The following is an 18,341-nucleotide window of genomic DNA, read 5'->3' on the forward strand; positions in this document are numbered from 1 at the left end:
GGGACTTTACTTTTGTCTCCCTTAACACTTCGGCCCAACTTTAGTGTTTTTTACTTTGTGGCTTTTCCATTATATTTTCAAAAAATGAAGCGGATGTCCCTTGATAGCTACTACATCAATGTCCCCTTGGCTACGTCCCTGTCAGTGGGCATGTGAGGTAAAGGGTGGCGTTAAGGGCTGTAGCTGTAACGTGCTATATCAGGGATTTTCGGTATCGTGTCCATGGTCCAGCCTCACACACTTCCTCTGAGCTCTGATAATAGTGTTCAGGTTAGGGGGTAGGGTTACAGGCTAGGGTTGGGATTTAGGAGGTCATATATGTGCTAAACATCAGAGCTTGGAGGAAATTAACGAGATATGTAGGGTTTTTTCCTGATTTAGTCATACATGAAGTTGTTAAAGAGTTAATTTGCTGTGGTAATAATTACCAATGCACACTGGAAAGATAGCAGTCAGCAATGTACACACTAACATTTATTGAAGGGGACTCCAGTGCAGCACCATCAAAATAATTTCCTTGAGTCATAGCCAGAGCAGCCAATACTCAAAATGAAAGTCAACCAAACTAACTGACTGTATACAAGCATAGGCATTTAACATCAGGGTTCAGTGACAGCAGAAATAAAACTCAACTGGAGGTCTTCTTCCCAGTGATTTTATTGAAATGTGCTGGACAGACTTTGCCCCAAACTGGGCTACATAATCCAGGCATTATTGGTGCTGATCTCGGCCATATAGTCCAAAAAGTACAGTGAGGGAAAAAAGTATTTGATCCCCTGCTGATTTTGTAAGTTTGCCCAGTGACAAAGAAATAATCAGTCTATAATTTTAATGGTAGGTGTATTTTAACAGTGAGAGACAGAATAACAACAAAATAATCCAGAAAAACACATTTCAAAAAAGTTATAAATTGATTTGCATGTTAATGAGGGAAATAAGTATTTGATCCCTTATCAATCAGCAAGATTTCTGGCTCCCAGGTGTCTTTTATACAGGTAACGAGCTGAGATTAGGAGCACTCTCTTAAAGGGAGTGCTCCTAGTCTCGGCTCGTTACCTGTATAAAAGACACCTGTCCACAGAAGCAATCAATCAATCAGATTCCAAACTCTCCACCATGGCCAAGACCAAAGACCTGTCCAAGGATGTCAGGGACAAGACTGTAGACCTACACAAGGCTGGAATGGGCTACAAGACCATCGCCAAGCAGCTTGGTGAGAAGGTGACAACAGTTGGTGCGATTATTCGCAAATGGAAGAAACACAAAATAACTGTCAGTCTCCCTCGGTCTGGGGCTCCATGCAAGATCTCACCTCGTGGAGTTTCAATGATCATGAGAACGGTGAGGAATCAGCCCAGAACTACACGGGAGGATCTTGTTAATGATCTCAAGGCAGCTGGGACCATAGTCACCAAGAAAACAATTGGTAACACACTATGCCGTGAAGGACTGAAATCCTGCAGCGCCCACAAGGTCCCCCTGCTCAAGAAAGCACATGTACAGGCCCGTCTGAAGTTTACCAACATCTGAATGAATCATAGGAGAACTGGGTGAAAGTGTTGTGGTCAGATGAGACCAAAATCGAGCTCTTTGTCATCAACTCAACTCGCCGTGTTTGGAGGAGGAGGAATGACCCCAAGAACACCATCCCCACCGTCAAACATGGAGGTGGAAACATTATGCTTTGGGGGTGTTTTTCTGCTAAGGGGACAGGACAACTGCACCGCATCAAAGGGACGATGGACGGGGCCATGTACCGTCAAATCTTGGGTGAGAACCTCCTTCCCTCAGCCAGGGCATTGAAAATGGGTCGTGGATGGGTATTCCAGCATGACAATGACCCAAAACACACAGCCAAGGCAACAAAGGAGTGGCTCAAGAAGAAGCACATTAAGGTCCTGGAGTGGCCTAGCCAGTCTCCAGACCTTAATCCCATAGAAAATCTGTGGAGGGAGCTGAAGGTTCGAGTTGCCAAACATCAGCCTCGAGACCTTAATGACTTGGAGAGGATCTGCAAAGGAGTGGGACAAAATCCCTCTTGAGATGTGTGCAAACCTGATGGCCAACTACAAGAAATGTCTGACCTCTGTGATTGCCAACAAGAGTTTTGCCATCAAGTACTAAGTCGAAGGGGTCAAATACTTATTTCCCTCATTAACATGCAAATCAATGTATAACGTTTTTGAAAAGCGTTTTTCTGGATTTTTTTGTTGTTATTCTGTCTCTCACTGCTAAAATACACCTACCATTAAAATAATAGACTGATCATTTCTTTGTCAGTGGGCAAACATACAAAATCAGCAGGGGATCAAATACTTTTTTCCCCCACTGTATAGGCTTCAATCTCAGAATAATACAGCTTTTGCTACGATTTCATCAATCTGTAAAGATGCATCTAATAAAAAAAACAAAAAACACCATAGGCTCCATTCTGCACACATTGCTAGATTATTTATTAATATCTAATTAACCCCAGCATTTCAATTTTTAATGATTAATCCCAAGTGTGACTGAAGCTCACTGCCTCTACTCAGCTCAGAATTTGAACCCCTCCCACCTCTGAAACAAGGAAGTGGGAAGTCAAACATAATCACCCCCATTCACTTGACATAATTATCTCACTTTTTTTGTTCGTAATTTTAATTATAAACAATTTGATTGTAATTGATACGTTTTTGCTCTTTTCAGTCTGTTTAACTTGTACAGTGCTCTAAAGCAACTGCAGTCTGATGCCCTTCATAAAAATGTAAAATAAATGTTTGAGCTAAAAGAGAATCACTCCTTTGTCATTTGTTTTAATTTCTCTGTATATATGTGTCATTAAAGGGAACTGTGTATGTCTCCTGCCTCTTTTTACAGTGCAACTTCCCCTGAATGAGTTAATTATATCCCTGTGATACTCAGCTGCTTTCTAAGCTGCAATTGAAAAGTTATCATTGATAAATATATGTATTCAACAAATATCAATCAACAAATGCCATTGTGGCAGGTTATTAACATGTTCCTTTCAACTGTATATTTACTTAACTACACATATTGCTGTCCAAAATTCTTAGACATTTTGCCTTTTTCTCCTTTGATGCATAAGGAAACTAAAAATGTACTACTTAATTTGCAGTGGAAGGAAACGTGAATCCTTCGATGGATGGAATTACCCCCTCAAAGCCCACATCTCAATATCACTGAAGCTGTGTGGAACTATTTGGCTAATGAAAAAAGGAAGAAAGGAATCCACACCACAATGTAGATGATCTTGCAGTGTTTTGGTGTTGTAGGATGAGAAAGGGGTGAACGCTTGCTTTTAGTTCATACAAAAGTATATTGTTTTCATCCAATTTCGATACAGCATTTTGAATAGGAATTTCTTCTTCATCAAGCTGTATTTGCAGTGAATGCAAAATTTTAATTTCCTTATGCATTGGAGTTGAAAAAGGCAAAATGTCCCAAACTTTTGCCCAGCCATGTGTGTCAATTGTGACCTTTGCTGTAATGAGTTTACACAATGACATTCCAGATTATACTTTGTGATGTTGTTAGTTGAAGGCTTATTTATTTATCTTTTAATGTTGTCTGTGTGTAGTGTGCATGTCGTAGTACCCACCCAGATTTTGGGGGACACCGCTGTTGTAGCCTTGAGCAAGGTACTTTACCTAGATTGCTCCAGTAAAATGTCAGCTGTATAAATAGGTAGTTGTATGTAAATATCTCATATAGTTTAACAATTGTAAGTCAACTTGGATAAGGGTGTTTGTTAATAAATATATGTATTAAGCTGTGCTGAGCAGTGATTAACAATATTAACTTGTTCATTGGGTACAGTAGCTATTTTTTAGGGTTAAACTGTAGCAGTGAACAACAGCACAGTTTTAAAACCCAATCATTTAGCACTTTGGCACAGACCAAATGAGAATATGCCTCTGCCCACAACAAATCAAAAATTATAAACCTGTACCCAGTTGTGGATTAATTTAGATCTAATTTCAGAAGCCACTTTTTACTACATAGAAATAAGAACACAACGGAATAGAAGTTTGTCAAGTGCAATTCAAGGATAGCTCCGTTTTTTATCTGGTTTTGGCCAAAACTCGCGTATGCTATCGCACAAGAGAGCGAAAAATTAAATTCTCCAAACCACACCCTTCCTTTCTAACTACAGCATGCAATCAATCATTTACTGTTTCATCCTACAGACTTTTAACAGCTTCATCACTTCTGGGTGAGTCATTGTTTGTCCCACGAAAATAAACACACAGCTAACATGTAACTACTAAACCCATGTATACATACTGGAGTTTTAAACTAAAGTTCTTGAGGATAACCACCAAGCTAGCATCAGTCTTGCTCCAATCACAACCAATCTGATACAGCCTCCTGTACACATACTATCATAAACCCCACAAAACATAACTCCTTTCCCATGCATTGCTTCACAAAGTGCTGCCCTGTTTGCTTCAAACATTAACAACAACATCCCTCCATCTGCCCAGTCTCCACCTTCACGGCAGCTCCTTGGCTCCACACACCATGGGGATGGGGTTCCCATGGCATCATCCAATTATCCAGGTCATCCTTCCCTTGGTCAAGTGAGTTAAAGTCAAATAAACTCAATTACGTCTACACTACTGTCCTTCACCTGATACTATAGAGGGTTGTCCAAACTACTGAAGGTATCTTAAGGTGTTGATTTTTGGAGGGGGACATTAATTAGCTTAACAAGCCCCCTTTTTCCCAGATGAAAGAGCATCTGTGTATGTCTTACGTAAAGCCTTCCAAATATTAAGAGTACAAAATCATCTTAATTTATTTGGTCACACTTGACAATAGCGTACGCAGATTCTACATGGATTGCACTCGGAATGGCAGGTGAATGACACCTGGACATCTCACACTGTTCCTCCAAGCTCTGATGTCTGATGTGGTCATGCAGGATTCCCACTGTGCAGGATTCCCACTGTGAAGTTTTCCCACTCAACTGCATGGTCACTGTCTTCATGTTAAAAATATCTGTATTACTATTATAACAACAACAACAAGATGATGTAGAAATAGTATATATTTAACCAACAAAGCCTTTTGCAGTGAATACTAGTATTATTCCTTTAGTAATACACACACACTTGCTAAGACAGAATCAGAGTAAAAAAAAGAAGGAAAAAGTCAAACAAATAGTTTAGCTTGATGGCCTACATACATAACATGGCCTTGGAGCAGATAACAGCATTGCACATAGTTATAAATGAAACCATAAAGCCAAATCACCCTCACTGCTTTTGTATTATTAACTCATTATATCCATGTCACTATTTTGTTCTATATACTGACATTCTGGTTGTCACTCTTTTACCTAAAAAATCTATTCAGATCTCCATTGCATCAAACACGTCACAAAACTCAATTGCTCATACATTGAAGAGGAACTGGGTTAACTGAAGCTGAGCTGAGGGGGAACTAGCTGGGAGTTTCGAAAGTCATCACGCAAACACAGGAAGTGCTTTTCAAAATGATAGGCCTCTCTCTATCTCAAAGACCCAGATTAGCATCACTGCCTGACTTCCTCTGTTTCAGTTATGAAGCCATCGGCCTGTAGCCAAAAAGAAGAAGCAAAGAAAGAAAGAAAAGATTATGCTTGAACATCCAGCCTTGTTTATGTAGTTTTCTTCTTTCTGATTACTGTTACTTATGTCTGGTCATTTTGACTCACATCTCAGACATCTCTTTTGCAGAGAGGTTTAATTCAACAGAGATTTAGTTACACTGTCATCGCAAGCTTGCTCACAGTCTTTGATGTTAGCAGTTTAAATGAAGAGCTTCACTGAGACTAAATCAGTGGGGGTGGGGGGTGGGGGTTGCACTAGAATTGTTGAAGAGAGCCACAATCCTGTAGGTTTCTTACTGGTCTCTCTATATTATCGATCACTGCATACCACGAACACATGGTCATGGTAAGTCCTTCAGTCCCAGTCACTGAATTTAATGTTAGTTAACCGTTTTGGATAAAAATAGTAATCCGCAAACTCTTTTCTGGGTCTTGGTGGAGCCAGGCTGTAATACAGCTCTGTGTACATTATGTCAATGCACTCAAGTATGCCGAGCATGTACGTTCATCACTCAGCAACAGATATTGAGGATTGCAATTTTATGCCAGATGTTTCCCTCCAGCCTCCCTAGTGCTGAAAACTGAGAACAGTGTGACCAATTTGCTAAGTAGACACTTTCAATATAGAGCGCCCAACATGGGTGTCTATTGCTATAGGATGTGTTTTATTAATGGGACAGTTTGGGGGTGGGCAAGGCCTTCGTTCCACCACAGTTTTCAATTATACCATTGGACAAATTCGTAGGAAAATAAGGCAAAGGTACATCAAAAACCTGCAGCAATCCAGATTCTTGAAGGTCTGGAGGTGCCCACACCTAGGGTAGAGTCCCTTTGCCCAAGGTTATAACACCAGAAGCCCATCCAGCATCTCTTAAAGGGATTGCTCCTAATCTCAGATCGTTACCTGTATAAAAGACACCTGTCCACAGAAGCAATCAATCAATCAGATTCCAAACTCTCCACCATGGCCAAGACCAAAGAGCTGTCCAAGGATGTCAGGGACAAGATTGTAGACCTACACAAGGCTGGAATGGGCTACAAGACCATCACCAAGCAGCTTGGTGAGAAGGTGACAACAGTTGGTGCGATTATTCGCAAATGGAAGAAACACAAAATAACTGTCGGTCTCCCTCGGTCTGGGGCTCCATGTAAGATCTCACCTCGTGGAGTTTCAATGATCATGAGAACGTTGAGGAATCAGCCCAGAACTACACGGGAGGATCTTGTTAATGATCTCAAGGCAGCTGGGACCATAGTCACCAAGAAAACAATTGGTAACACACTACGCCTTGAAGGACTGAAATCCTGCAGCGCCCGCAAGGTCCCCCTGCTCATGAAAGCACATGTACAGGCCCGTCTGAAGTTTGCCAATGAACACCAGAATGATTCAGAGGAGAACTTGGTGAAAGTGCTGTGATCAGATGAGACCAAATTCGAGCTCTTTGGCATCAACTCAACTCACCGTGTTTGGAGGAGGAGGAATGCTGCCTATGACCCCAAGAACACCATCCCCACCGTCAAACATGGAGGTGGAAACATTATGCTTTGGGGGTGTTTTTCTGCTAAGGGGACAGGACAGCTGCACCGCATTAAAGGGACAATGGACGGGGCCATGTACCGTCAAATCTTGGGTGAGAACTAGAGGTCTTCACGGGTCCAAAAATGTGTGCCCGAACCCGAAGAGACCAGGAAGTGTGCTATCCGGACCCGACCCAGACCCGACTATTATTTGAAAGTTTGGACCCGGACCTGTGCAGAACCGAGAAATGACGAAAATGTGCTACCCGGACCCGACTCGGACCCGTCTATTATTTGAAATCTGGACCCAGACCCGGCCGGGACACATAGACCCGATTGAACCCGATCAGCACAGATACCACAGCTAATCGCTATTAACAAGTTAATTTACAAGTTGTGAAAATAAAACTTTGTCTTACCTAATGTAAGGTTAGTAGCTTCTCTCCTGTATCGGACCGTGACGCACACAGTCCATCCTCCTCGCCAGGACAGCTGGTAAAATGACATCCATGTTGTTCCTCTTGCTGATTGAAAGCGCCTGTATAATCCACATATTATTTCAGTTCAAACGTCCACTTGCTGTCATGGTGGCGGAGGACAAACGCGACTTTGCAGCTTTGGAGTTTTTTTGTATCTGTATAATACATAACTTGAACTATAATAACGATGCTGGTTCAGTGCCACGGCGCTGACGTTAGCATTACTAATGTGCTGTCATTGTGCTCTGAGACGCGTCTATCATATATTTAGATACAAAGTGAACGAACTCCAACTACGATATCTCAAAAATCGCGCCGACGCCAATAATGCACTCACCGATATATGTCTCAGGTCAACCACCGATATGGCGGAATAAGTCCCGCCTTCTAAATTAAGAGAGCCAATCGTCAATTGGTAAAGTCGTCGCGTCACTCGGGTATTACACACAATGTTAAACAGACCCAGGAACCGAAGTACAACAATGGGACCCAACCCGGACCCGGCTGACCGTTTAAAATATGGACCCGTGAAGATCTCTAGTCAGAACCTCCTTCCCTCAGCCAGGGTATTGAAAATGGGTCGTGGATGGGTATTCCAGCATGACAATGACCCAAAACACACAGCCAAGGCAACAAAGGAGTGGCTCAAGAAGAAGCACATTAAGGTCCTGGAGTGGCCTAGCCAGTCTCCAGACCTTAATCCCATAGAAAATCGGTGAAGAGAGCTGAAGGTTCGAGTTGCCAAACGTCAGCCTCGAAACCTTAATGACTTGGAGAGGATCTGCAAATAGGAGTGGGACAAAATCCCTCCTGAGATGTGTGCAAACCTGGTGGCCAACTACAAGAAACATCTGACCTCTGTGATTGCCAACAAGGGTTTTGCCACCAAGTACTAAGTTGAGGGGGTCCCTCATTAACATGCAAATCAATTTATAACTTTTTTGAAATGCATTTTTCTGGATTTTGTTGTTGTTATTCTGTCTCTCACTGTTAAAATACACCTACCATTAAAATTATAGACTGATCATTTATTTGTCAGTGGGCAAACGTACAAAATTTTGATGACACTTATAGACCTTTTAATGTTTTCAAAGGTTCAATACCATGTATAGTGATGTCAGACCTATTTTGAAATCTGTAATGAGCTAACCCACAAAGCTACACAGCAGAAAAGCTGATTTTGTGGCGTAGCTGTAGTGTGTGGTGTCTTGCACTCCCAGGAAGCTGGGCTCCCATTTTCAGCAGAGCAGCACCATATCATCACAGCATGTATCTAGTATAGAATATTGTATTTTATTGTTCGTATGACCTTGTAAATCACCTTGGATAAAGGCTTCAACTAAATGTAATAATAATAACAATAATAATTTGATACATAGCCATATACCTTGCAATCTAATAATTATTAGGTCTAGGATTTTGTGATATTTAAGGGAATAAATAATTATAATATAGAATATAATATAAGGTTATATAAGAATAACCACATATCGGGAACAGTTGCCTATTAGATTTGTATTATGTTTCTAAATATGATAACACACACTAATTGCAGGTAATTGCAACTGTATAAATGCATTTATATTGTCTAATAAGAAATTCATTTAGAGCACAGCTACATGGGTGAATGAAGGCTTAAACCTTTTCCTGTCTCAGCTTTATTATTGGTAAAATAAAATATTTTGTTTCTGTCTTACAAATGGTACTACAAGTATGAAATCCTACCCATCCATAAATATAGGATTATTGGAGCATATTAGCTTGGGGGAGCCAACGACATTTCATGGGGGGGCAGGCCACTTCACTGAAATCAACAGATTGGGGGTAGTCATAATCAAAATCTGTACCATTTCTGTCAGTCTTCAATAAGTTCTGAAAGATTTAACAATAAGTAAAGCTTAATTACCAGCATTTATCAAACTAAATGAAAATATGAATAAACATGGTTCAAATAAAGGGTGTAAATGCTTTCAACTACAAAACTATATGGGAGTCTTGAATACACTGTCTGTCTTTACACCTTGAATTGGTCACCTATTAACTTAGGAAGGTTAAGGAACTACAGTGGAATAAATGTCTGGAAGAGGATGAGAACCCAAAAACAGGGTCTGTCTGCTTAATCTGATGGAAACTCTAACCTTCAAACCACAGGATTTCATGTCTGAATCATTTAATGGATTGGCTTCAGGAAAAGGCCATCCTTCCCACAAATGCTTGTTAACTGATAAAAGATTGGTTATAAAATAAGGCACTGACTACAAATCCCAGAGGATCACTACAGAGATCAGCAGTTAAATGTCACACTTGTGAGTTTTCATGTGGCTGGCCACGTTTGCCATATTGTGACATCACTAGACCCCACAGTTCAGTATTAATCAACAAAAATCCAGGCAAGCAAGTGCCCGCTTTACAATTGACCTTTCACCCAAGCATCATATAATTAATCCGAACTGATGTCTAAGTACCAGGATTTGGTGTTCTACATACAATTCTCTTGGCACAAAATGTAGGACTGGTTCTGTTTAGATAAAAAGCTAAGAGTGCACAGGTGGAACAAAAAACAAAATAGACTGTATTCTTCTGTACTGTATTGGTCTGGACTAGACTGGACCATGCTAGACTGCACTGGACTGTGACCTTCCAGGACTAGGACTTCCCGCTGCTATCTCACAATTAAGAACATGGTTGGTATGAAACGTTGAAGACCTAGAGTTCACACAGCACTGCCTCCAATCTGTGCCAAATACTATAGTCCATATATTGCTGTCTCGAGTATGGGCCCCTGTACTATACTATACTATAGTCCACACAGTGCTGGTTCCAGTCTAGGCAAACTATACTATACTTAACTATGTCTTCACAGTGCTTGCTCCAATCTGGGCCCCTTGCTAATGTCTACTAAGTGCTGTCTCCAGTCTGGGCCACAATACTATACTAGACTACAGTCTACACAGTGCTGCTGTCAATAGGTGGGCTTGGAGTGACAGGATTTCCTGATCTGGTCATACAACAGTGACACCTCATGTCTCTCCACTGTGTTCATGGTGAGAACTGCAATGGCCCTCCCTACAGTGACAGTGCTCTACAGCTTCTGTTGGCACTGTGGGACTCAAAACGTGGAGACAAACAGGCAGACAGCACTCTTTTTCAGATGATGAGTGACAGATGCCTACATAATTCGTATTCATAAATGATCACACCAACCAACCAAATTCCTAGAAGTGTGGAACCATTTGTGATGTTAATACATTTTGTGTGAAGTAAGATGTGCTTGCCAAACCCAGTACTGTAAGCATTCTGTATAGGAACAGGAAGCAGTGTGGGGAGGTGTATGTGTCTTGTAAGCCAAAGGTGAAAAGTAACCAATCTTAATTCTCTACTATGTGCACACAGCATTTACACTATTAAATGTGAAACTAACATTTTAAATACATTAAGTCAAATGCACAGGTGTGTACATTTGACCACATTAACCTTAAATCCTTAAATGCTTTGTGCTCTACAGTGCACATATAAAGAGAGCATGAAGGAAGAGGAAAACTAGAAGAAGCAATTTACTTAATTAGTTTCCTCTTCTACCATTGTTTCTTGCTAGGTGTGTACTTTTGTCATTTGTAACTTGTACAGTGCTTTACAGAAAACAATGATTTATGTATTTGCTACTTACTCACTTAATGATTTAATTGTGTAGTTATAGGAACGTTATTCACACACCACATTTATGTAATGGCTCTGTCTAAACCTTCACCGTCAATGTAATAACTTTAATAACTTAAGGAATATTGAACAGTATCAGAAATACTCCTTAACACTTGGCCATATGTATTTTTCCACATTGAAATAGATTGACATGGGACATTAATACAAAGTTCAGACAAATATTCAATTTCAGCACATAAACATTTGTATATATATATGAGAAGAAGAAGAAGAAGAAGAAGAAGAAGAAGAAGAAGAAGAAGAAGAAGAAGAAGAAGAATGTCTTTATTTCTGTTTTATCAATGTATTGTACCTTGTGATTATGTTAATTGTAACGGTGCATACACACACACACACACTCACACGGGAAGTTGTACGTTTCAATCCTTGGCTACTCTGATATACACTATCCAAGACCTACAGATAACCCTAATCTAGTAATTGTAAAGTACGAATAACTTCACACTCTTAAAACTTTAAGACTGCAGCACTGAACGGCTCGCTTTTTAAAATTAATGTCTGGCATGGAAAACATGAGCTGCAACAGTTGTCAGACATGCTTCATGTCGACACATTAAAGATTTAATTCCAAAGTTATGTGTTTTGAAATAAACTTACCCATCACCAACTACGACGCATTTGATAGCTTGCATTTTGTATTGTTTTCGCTGTCTCTCTTTCTGTCTCTTTCTCACTTTATCTTTCTTCTGTCGTGCTACGTGTAGCGGAGGCAACTGCTCTCTATTTCAAGCAGGCTACAGGAGTACGAAATACAGGAAATACACTTGACGGGTGGTGGTTCTCTCTCTCTCTCTCTCTCTCTCTCTCTCTCTCTCTCTCTCTCTGTCTAAATTTGCAAGTTAATATGACTGAACATCTCCACCCCCGCAATAACGTTAAATTAGGCGGTAAACGTCTCGACTAATACATAAATAAGATGGTAAAACTTCAGCACCAAATCAAAACTACCACTGCAGTACTAACTGCGACTAAATCAAATACCAACCAAATCCTTACTACGAAAGAAAAAAATCCTAGAAACGTGCTTCTCTTGGTATCCCTCAAAGCTGGAACTTCCTTTTGTAAGGTGGAAACAGTGTCCATTCTACACCTATATGTGTTTATTTAGTGTTTCTACCACACAATATATAGATAAATAAATAGCATTAGTCAGCAATTTGCTTTTTAAATCAATAATCACTTGAATGTATCTAGTAATCTACAAGCTATATGGGTATAGTGTTATTTAAAACGTGAAATATACATAATTACACGCTTATTTAAAATTAATACATTTATATTTTTAAGGAAACTTTTTGTTTGTTTTCTTTTTACATTGCTTTGCGGAACTAAGTATTTATTTGCATTCGACAACATTTTTCTGCAACAGAAAAGCTTTTAAAAACTGCTTCTGTATTTTACAAATATTTAGCTTTCTTTGTAATATGTAGGCTATACGTGGTAGACAAGTGTTGTCCTGCAGGGCCAAAGTCCTGCAGTTTTTGTATGGTTCTTCAAATCAAAACTTAATTAAGTAACTGAAGGTTGAGGATGAACCAGACACAGGATATGGATATTATTATAAATATAAGTTAAAAGTGTAACACTTATTATTATTATTATTATTATTATTATTATTATTTAAAAAAACTAAAATGATTATATTCTTTTAGTACATGTAATCAAAAGTGCTAAACTGTCGCAAGGGCCCCATATGAAAAAAATATATACAATAATTAAGCAATTGTTTAAATTTTCACCTAGTAAAGCCTTACTCTTTTTTGTTTTAAATTATTCCTATGGTGGTTTTGATGAGCAAAGTTGTTAAAGCCACTTTGTGGAGTTCAACAGATCAAATGTTCAAAATGTGGTATACATTAAATCTGAATGTTGAAGGTAGTTATCTTTCAATTAAATAATTACAATTAAATTGTTTCCAACAAGGGAGTATGGGATCTTACCATTCAACTGGGAAGCACTTGAAGCCTTATTTCCTTATTTCCATTCTTCATCACTCAACACTCCCACTGCATATTGATTGATGCTCAAGGATAATTAATTGACACTAAATGCAATCTGTCGACACTGCACAATCCACTGACACATCCTCAGCACTCAACGTAGTCCATAGACATACAGAAGGAGCTCCATTGATACATGTCAATGTTTTTTGTGGGAACTCTCTGAGTGTCGAGATCCCAGATACCACTCCTGCAACTCTCTACTCCATTCTTCTATGATTTCTCCTCACTGCTGTGCTCCATTATCCACCCAGACCTGACACCTCGGCATCATGGAGACACCCAGCACTAAAAAATGTTGGCATTTACCAGCCAAATGCCACATTTCATGGACTTCATGTGCACATAGCACAATATGCTGTCAGCACTGGTCTTTCTGATGCTGCAAAAGTGCTGCAAAAGCCCCATTCCCATGTGGTGGTGCACCCTACATTGGTGTCTTCCCCATTGGTGCCTACTCTACTGACAGAGGCTACCCTTATACCGGTACTAGTGGAGGTTCCTGCCTGACACCACACTCTGGGCTTGCCTGTGGTGGAGAGCCCCATGAGTCCCCAATCTCCACAATGGTACCTATATGATGTCTCCCTGTAGTCTGACCTCTCGGATGTGGGATCTCTTCCTCCAACTGGCGATTTTTTTCTGCAGTGGTAAATGGGGTGACCTGCCTAAAAGAAGGGTCTGGCAAAGCATACACAGTCACTACTGCTCTTCCTCAACTTCCTGCGGGTAGTGCAGGCTTCATGCGACAAGGAGGAGCAGTACTCCAGGGTTCAGGGGGCAGAGGCCATATGATTAGTGGCCTTCCCAGTGGTGGATACTGCAATGGTGTCCACCCCACCATTTTCTGTCATGCTGCATGACTTGCCCCAATGAGTAATAGAGAACTACCAAAACAGTCCTGCAACAATCTTATGCGGCGGAGGCGCAGGCTGCCAGGATCATTAATCAATCTGGTGGCAGTGTACACGGTGGTCCATGCAGAGGCGTTGCTAGAAAGGCCTACTTGTGTGTGACTACAGATGCTCTCATGGAGCTTATGTAGTTCAGAATGGTAGTTCATATGATAGTGAAGATGTTAGCTCTCTAGTGGTGCTGACTGAGGCCAGGCACCAACTCTGGCTCTCCCAAGACCTGCTGTAAATGTCTAGGCCAACCCTGACTGGTATAGTTAATTGCTATCTGGAGATCTTTGTCACACACTGTTGATTCTTTTATCTGTTCCAGCTTTTGTCTGTACACTGGTTTGCAGGTCAACACAGCTTTTAGATATGCATTAACCTCTTCATCAGTTTCTGAAACCTCAGTGTCCTTCAGAGGGTTCCTGGATAATGTATCTGCCACAATAAATGATTTACCTGGAATTGCCCTTCACATTGAATCTTATGAGATGCATCAACAGACTATGGTATCTCAATGGTGCTCTGTCCAAGTTGTGGCTGTTGATCAGTCGCACTAAAGGTATATGATAATGTGAAAGCCGGAGTGTCCAGGCTTTATTAGAGTTCAGGCTCGTCCAGGGCGAACACACAAACAGGTGGAAAAACAAAAGTAAAACAAACACACAAATGTCCACAAAACGGGGTGCTCCGGGCAGTCAGGGGTTGTAGAAGCAGTCCTCCTTCTCTGCGGTCAGCTGCCTTGATCATGAATCATGCCTTGTCTTCGGGGAAGGAGAGGGATTAAATAGAGAAAGCACAGCTGCCGCTGACGTCACAGTCGCCATGTAGCTCATTGCCTGCAGCCATGAGTCCGCAGCCTGTTTGCGAGGGAGCGGACAACGCAGCTGTGGCACAAGAGCACCTAATCAGCAAGCATCAGTAGCAGCCGTGCCATGACAGACAGCGTCCTGTCACAGATCAGTCAAAACAAAACCCTTCTAAGCCTAGTAGGTAGAGGGCAAATCTCTCACAGGCCCAAACAAAAGCCAAATATTCCTTTTCAATCTGGGCATATCTTTTCTATGCCTCTGTCAATGTTCTGGAGCAGAAAGCTACTGGCAGAAATCTGTCTCTGTGATGCAGACACAGGAGAGTACAGGTGAGAGGCAACCATCTTGTTGTTTTCCTAGTTTCAGACCAGTCTTAGCATTCCTCATTTTGTTTTAACTTTTCCTTAACTGAAGTGAATCTTGTCTATAGAACTCTGCGGCTTGTCTGGTATTCTCTCTGCCACGATTCACACACGCTACACGCTCCACTCCCTCCACTGGCTCCCGATAGCGGCACGCATTCAGTTCAAGACTTTGACCCTCACATACCGCTGTCTCGACCACACTGCACCAAGCTACCTTCAGTCACTCTTCTCTCCATACATCCCCTCCAGACCACTGCGTTCCTCCAGTGCCAGAAGACTAACTCTGCCTCCTCTCCACTCTCCTTCCTCCAGAGCCCGCTCCTTCTCATCCCTGGCCCCTAAATGGTGGAACGACCTGCCCACCAAAGTCAAAACAGCAGAGTCCTTGACCTCATTCTGGCGCTTACTCAAGATGCATCTTTTCCGACAATACTTAATAATAATTAGTAATATTAGTCCTCTATCCCTGCTAGATAGCACTTCACAGGTTTTATTATGCTTCTCGCATTCTTGATTGTTTTCTTCCTTGCTCCCTTTCCCGTAGCCCTTGTCTGTGACCCTACATCTTGACAGCACTTATCTTTTACTGTCCAGGATGTAGGAAGTCACTTACTGTACTTGTGTAAATTGTAAATTGGAATTTGTAAAATGTATTATTTTGAATTGCTGTTTTAGCTAAATTGAATTTGTAATGATTGATGCCTTGTACTTCACTGTATTTTTGCACTTTGTTTGCACTTATGTTGTAAGTCGCCCTGGATAAGGGCGTCTGCCAAGAAATAAAAATAATAATAATAATAATAATAATAGTGACCCTGACCCAGATCTCCCTAAACTAGTAGACAGGATACTAGCCAAAGCCAGAGGGAATCCACTGGTCATGGTCCACATTGGAACCAATGACATAGGAAAAGGTAGGGCAGAGGTTCTGTAAAATAAATTTAAAGAGTTAGGAAAGAAACTAAAGAGCAGAACCTTCACGGTAGTTTTCTCCAAAATACTTCCGGTACCATGTTCATGGCCAGGGAGACAGGCAGAGATTAGAAACTTTAACACGTGGTTGAAATCTTGGTGTAGAGAAGAAGGTTTTAGATTTATGGAGCATTGGTCTTTCTTCTGGGAAAGATGGAACCTGTACAAATCAGACGATCTACATCTAAACAGAAGGGGAGCTAATGCATTGGGAAAGTGTATGTGCAGAGTAATTGAGAATCTTTCAAACTAGGGACCAGGGGGTCAAAGATTTCTGACAATGGGAGATGTTCCAAGGGAAACTACTAGTAGGAAAGTCCTGAAATGTTTGTACCTCAATGCCAGGAGTATAAGGAACAAGATGTTAGACCTAGAAGCCACAGTGCTGGCGGGTGACTATGATGTTGTAGGAGTGACAGAAACATGGCTTACAGAAAATGATGGGAATGAATACAATGGATACACACAGTTTAGGAGGGACAGGCAAAATCAAAGAGGTGGTGGGGTAGCATTATATGTCAAAAATGGTTTTGAGGCAGAAGAACTCAAATTAGATCCTAGTAACGAAACAGAATCTTTGAGGGTTAAACTTTAGAATAAAAGATCCAAAGGGTTAGTGGTAGGAGTTTGTTACAGACAACTCAGATATTCAGAAAGATGTTGCATTGTACAATGTAATCACGACTGTAATCAGGATGTGGCTGTTATAATGGGGGATTCCAATTTCCCAAGCATAGACTGGGAAAGCCCATACAGAAGCAGTAACAGAAATGGTTGAGATGGTAAATGACTGCTTTCTAACTCAATTTGTCAGGAAACCAACCAGAAAGATTGCATACATTGACTAGATAATTTCAAATGACCAAGATAGAGTCAGAGGGACACTACTTAGATAACCAATGGCAAACTGTGATCACAATATGGTTAGCTTTGAGACATTCTTTCAAAAAACAAGGACCAACTCTAAAACAATGGTCTACAATTTTAGAAAAGCAAACCTTAAAGGTATGAGGTGGCAGAGAATATACTACTTGAGGCTCAGGAGAAATTTGTACCAAAACGTAGCAAATTGAGGACCAAAAAGCATTGGCCAAAATGATTCAATAGAAGTATGCAAACAAAAATATAAAGAGAAAGAAAATGTTGTATAGCGCATACAAAAGGGATAGAGACTAAACAGAATACAAAGAATATATTGAACTGCAAAGAGATCTTAAGAAAGGGATCAGGAAAGCAAAGAGGGAAATAGAAAGAAACATAAATTTTGGAGCTAAAACTAATGCAAAGAGCTTTATTCAATACTGCAACAGCAAGAGGTCAATAAAGGAGGAAGTGAAACAGATAAAGGGCAATAAAAAGTATCTTGGAAAATGAACAAGATGTGGCAAATGTTCTTAATCAGTATTTCACAGAGGTTTTTTACAAAAGAAATAACAGATAACATGCCACAGGTTAACAACCAGTCCAGTCAAACCCTAAGAGAGATCAGACTAAATGAGGAGGAGGTACTAAAGGGACTAGCAGAATTAAAAACAAACAAATCACCTGGACCAAATGGTATATTTCTAACAGTACTTAAAGAAATGAGGGACATTATGTATAGGCCGCTAACACAAATATTCCAAATGACACTTAGAACAGGGGATGTGCCAACTGACTGGAAAACAGCAAATGTCATACCAATCCACAAGAAAGGGGAGAATACTGAGCCAGGAAATTCCAGACCAATCAGTCTCACCTGCATTACTTGTAAAATGTTTTGACTGCCTTATTCAGGTGTTTAAGGTCTATACAAATCCTCAGTTTGCCATTCTTTTTTATCACTGGTACCATTGTGGCACACCAGTCAGTCAGTCATTCTTTTCAATTCTGCTTCAACTTTTGGAAGAATTTGAAATGGCACTCAGTGCAGTGTGGTTACATTATATGGACATTATACGACGTTTCAGTTCAGTCTTCACAGCCTCACAATTTAACAAT

At 40.6% G+C, this 18,341-nt stretch overlaps 1 protein-coding gene across 1 annotated transcript in view; it reads right to left on the minus strand.

Moving 5' to 3' along the window:
• Positions 1-12,067, minus strand: part of rac2 (Rac family small GTPase 2) — a 43,281-nt gene extending 31,214 nt beyond the window's left edge. The window contains exon 1 of the mRNA XM_066707112.1: positions 11,911-12,067. Coding sequence (XP_066563209.1) covers positions 11,911-11,945 — 35 coding nt within the window. The 5' untranslated portion in view covers positions 11,946-12,067. The remainder of the gene's footprint in view (positions 1-11,910) is intronic.
• Positions 12,068-18,341: the final 6,274 nt, after the last annotated feature.

Source organism: Amia ocellicauda, chromosome 6 (genome assembly GCF_036373705.1).
Source record: "Amia ocellicauda isolate fAmiCal2 chromosome 6, fAmiCal2.hap1, whole genome shotgun sequence".
Taxonomy (NCBI): Eukaryota; Metazoa; Chordata; class Actinopteri; order Amiiformes; family Amiidae; genus Amia; species Amia ocellicauda.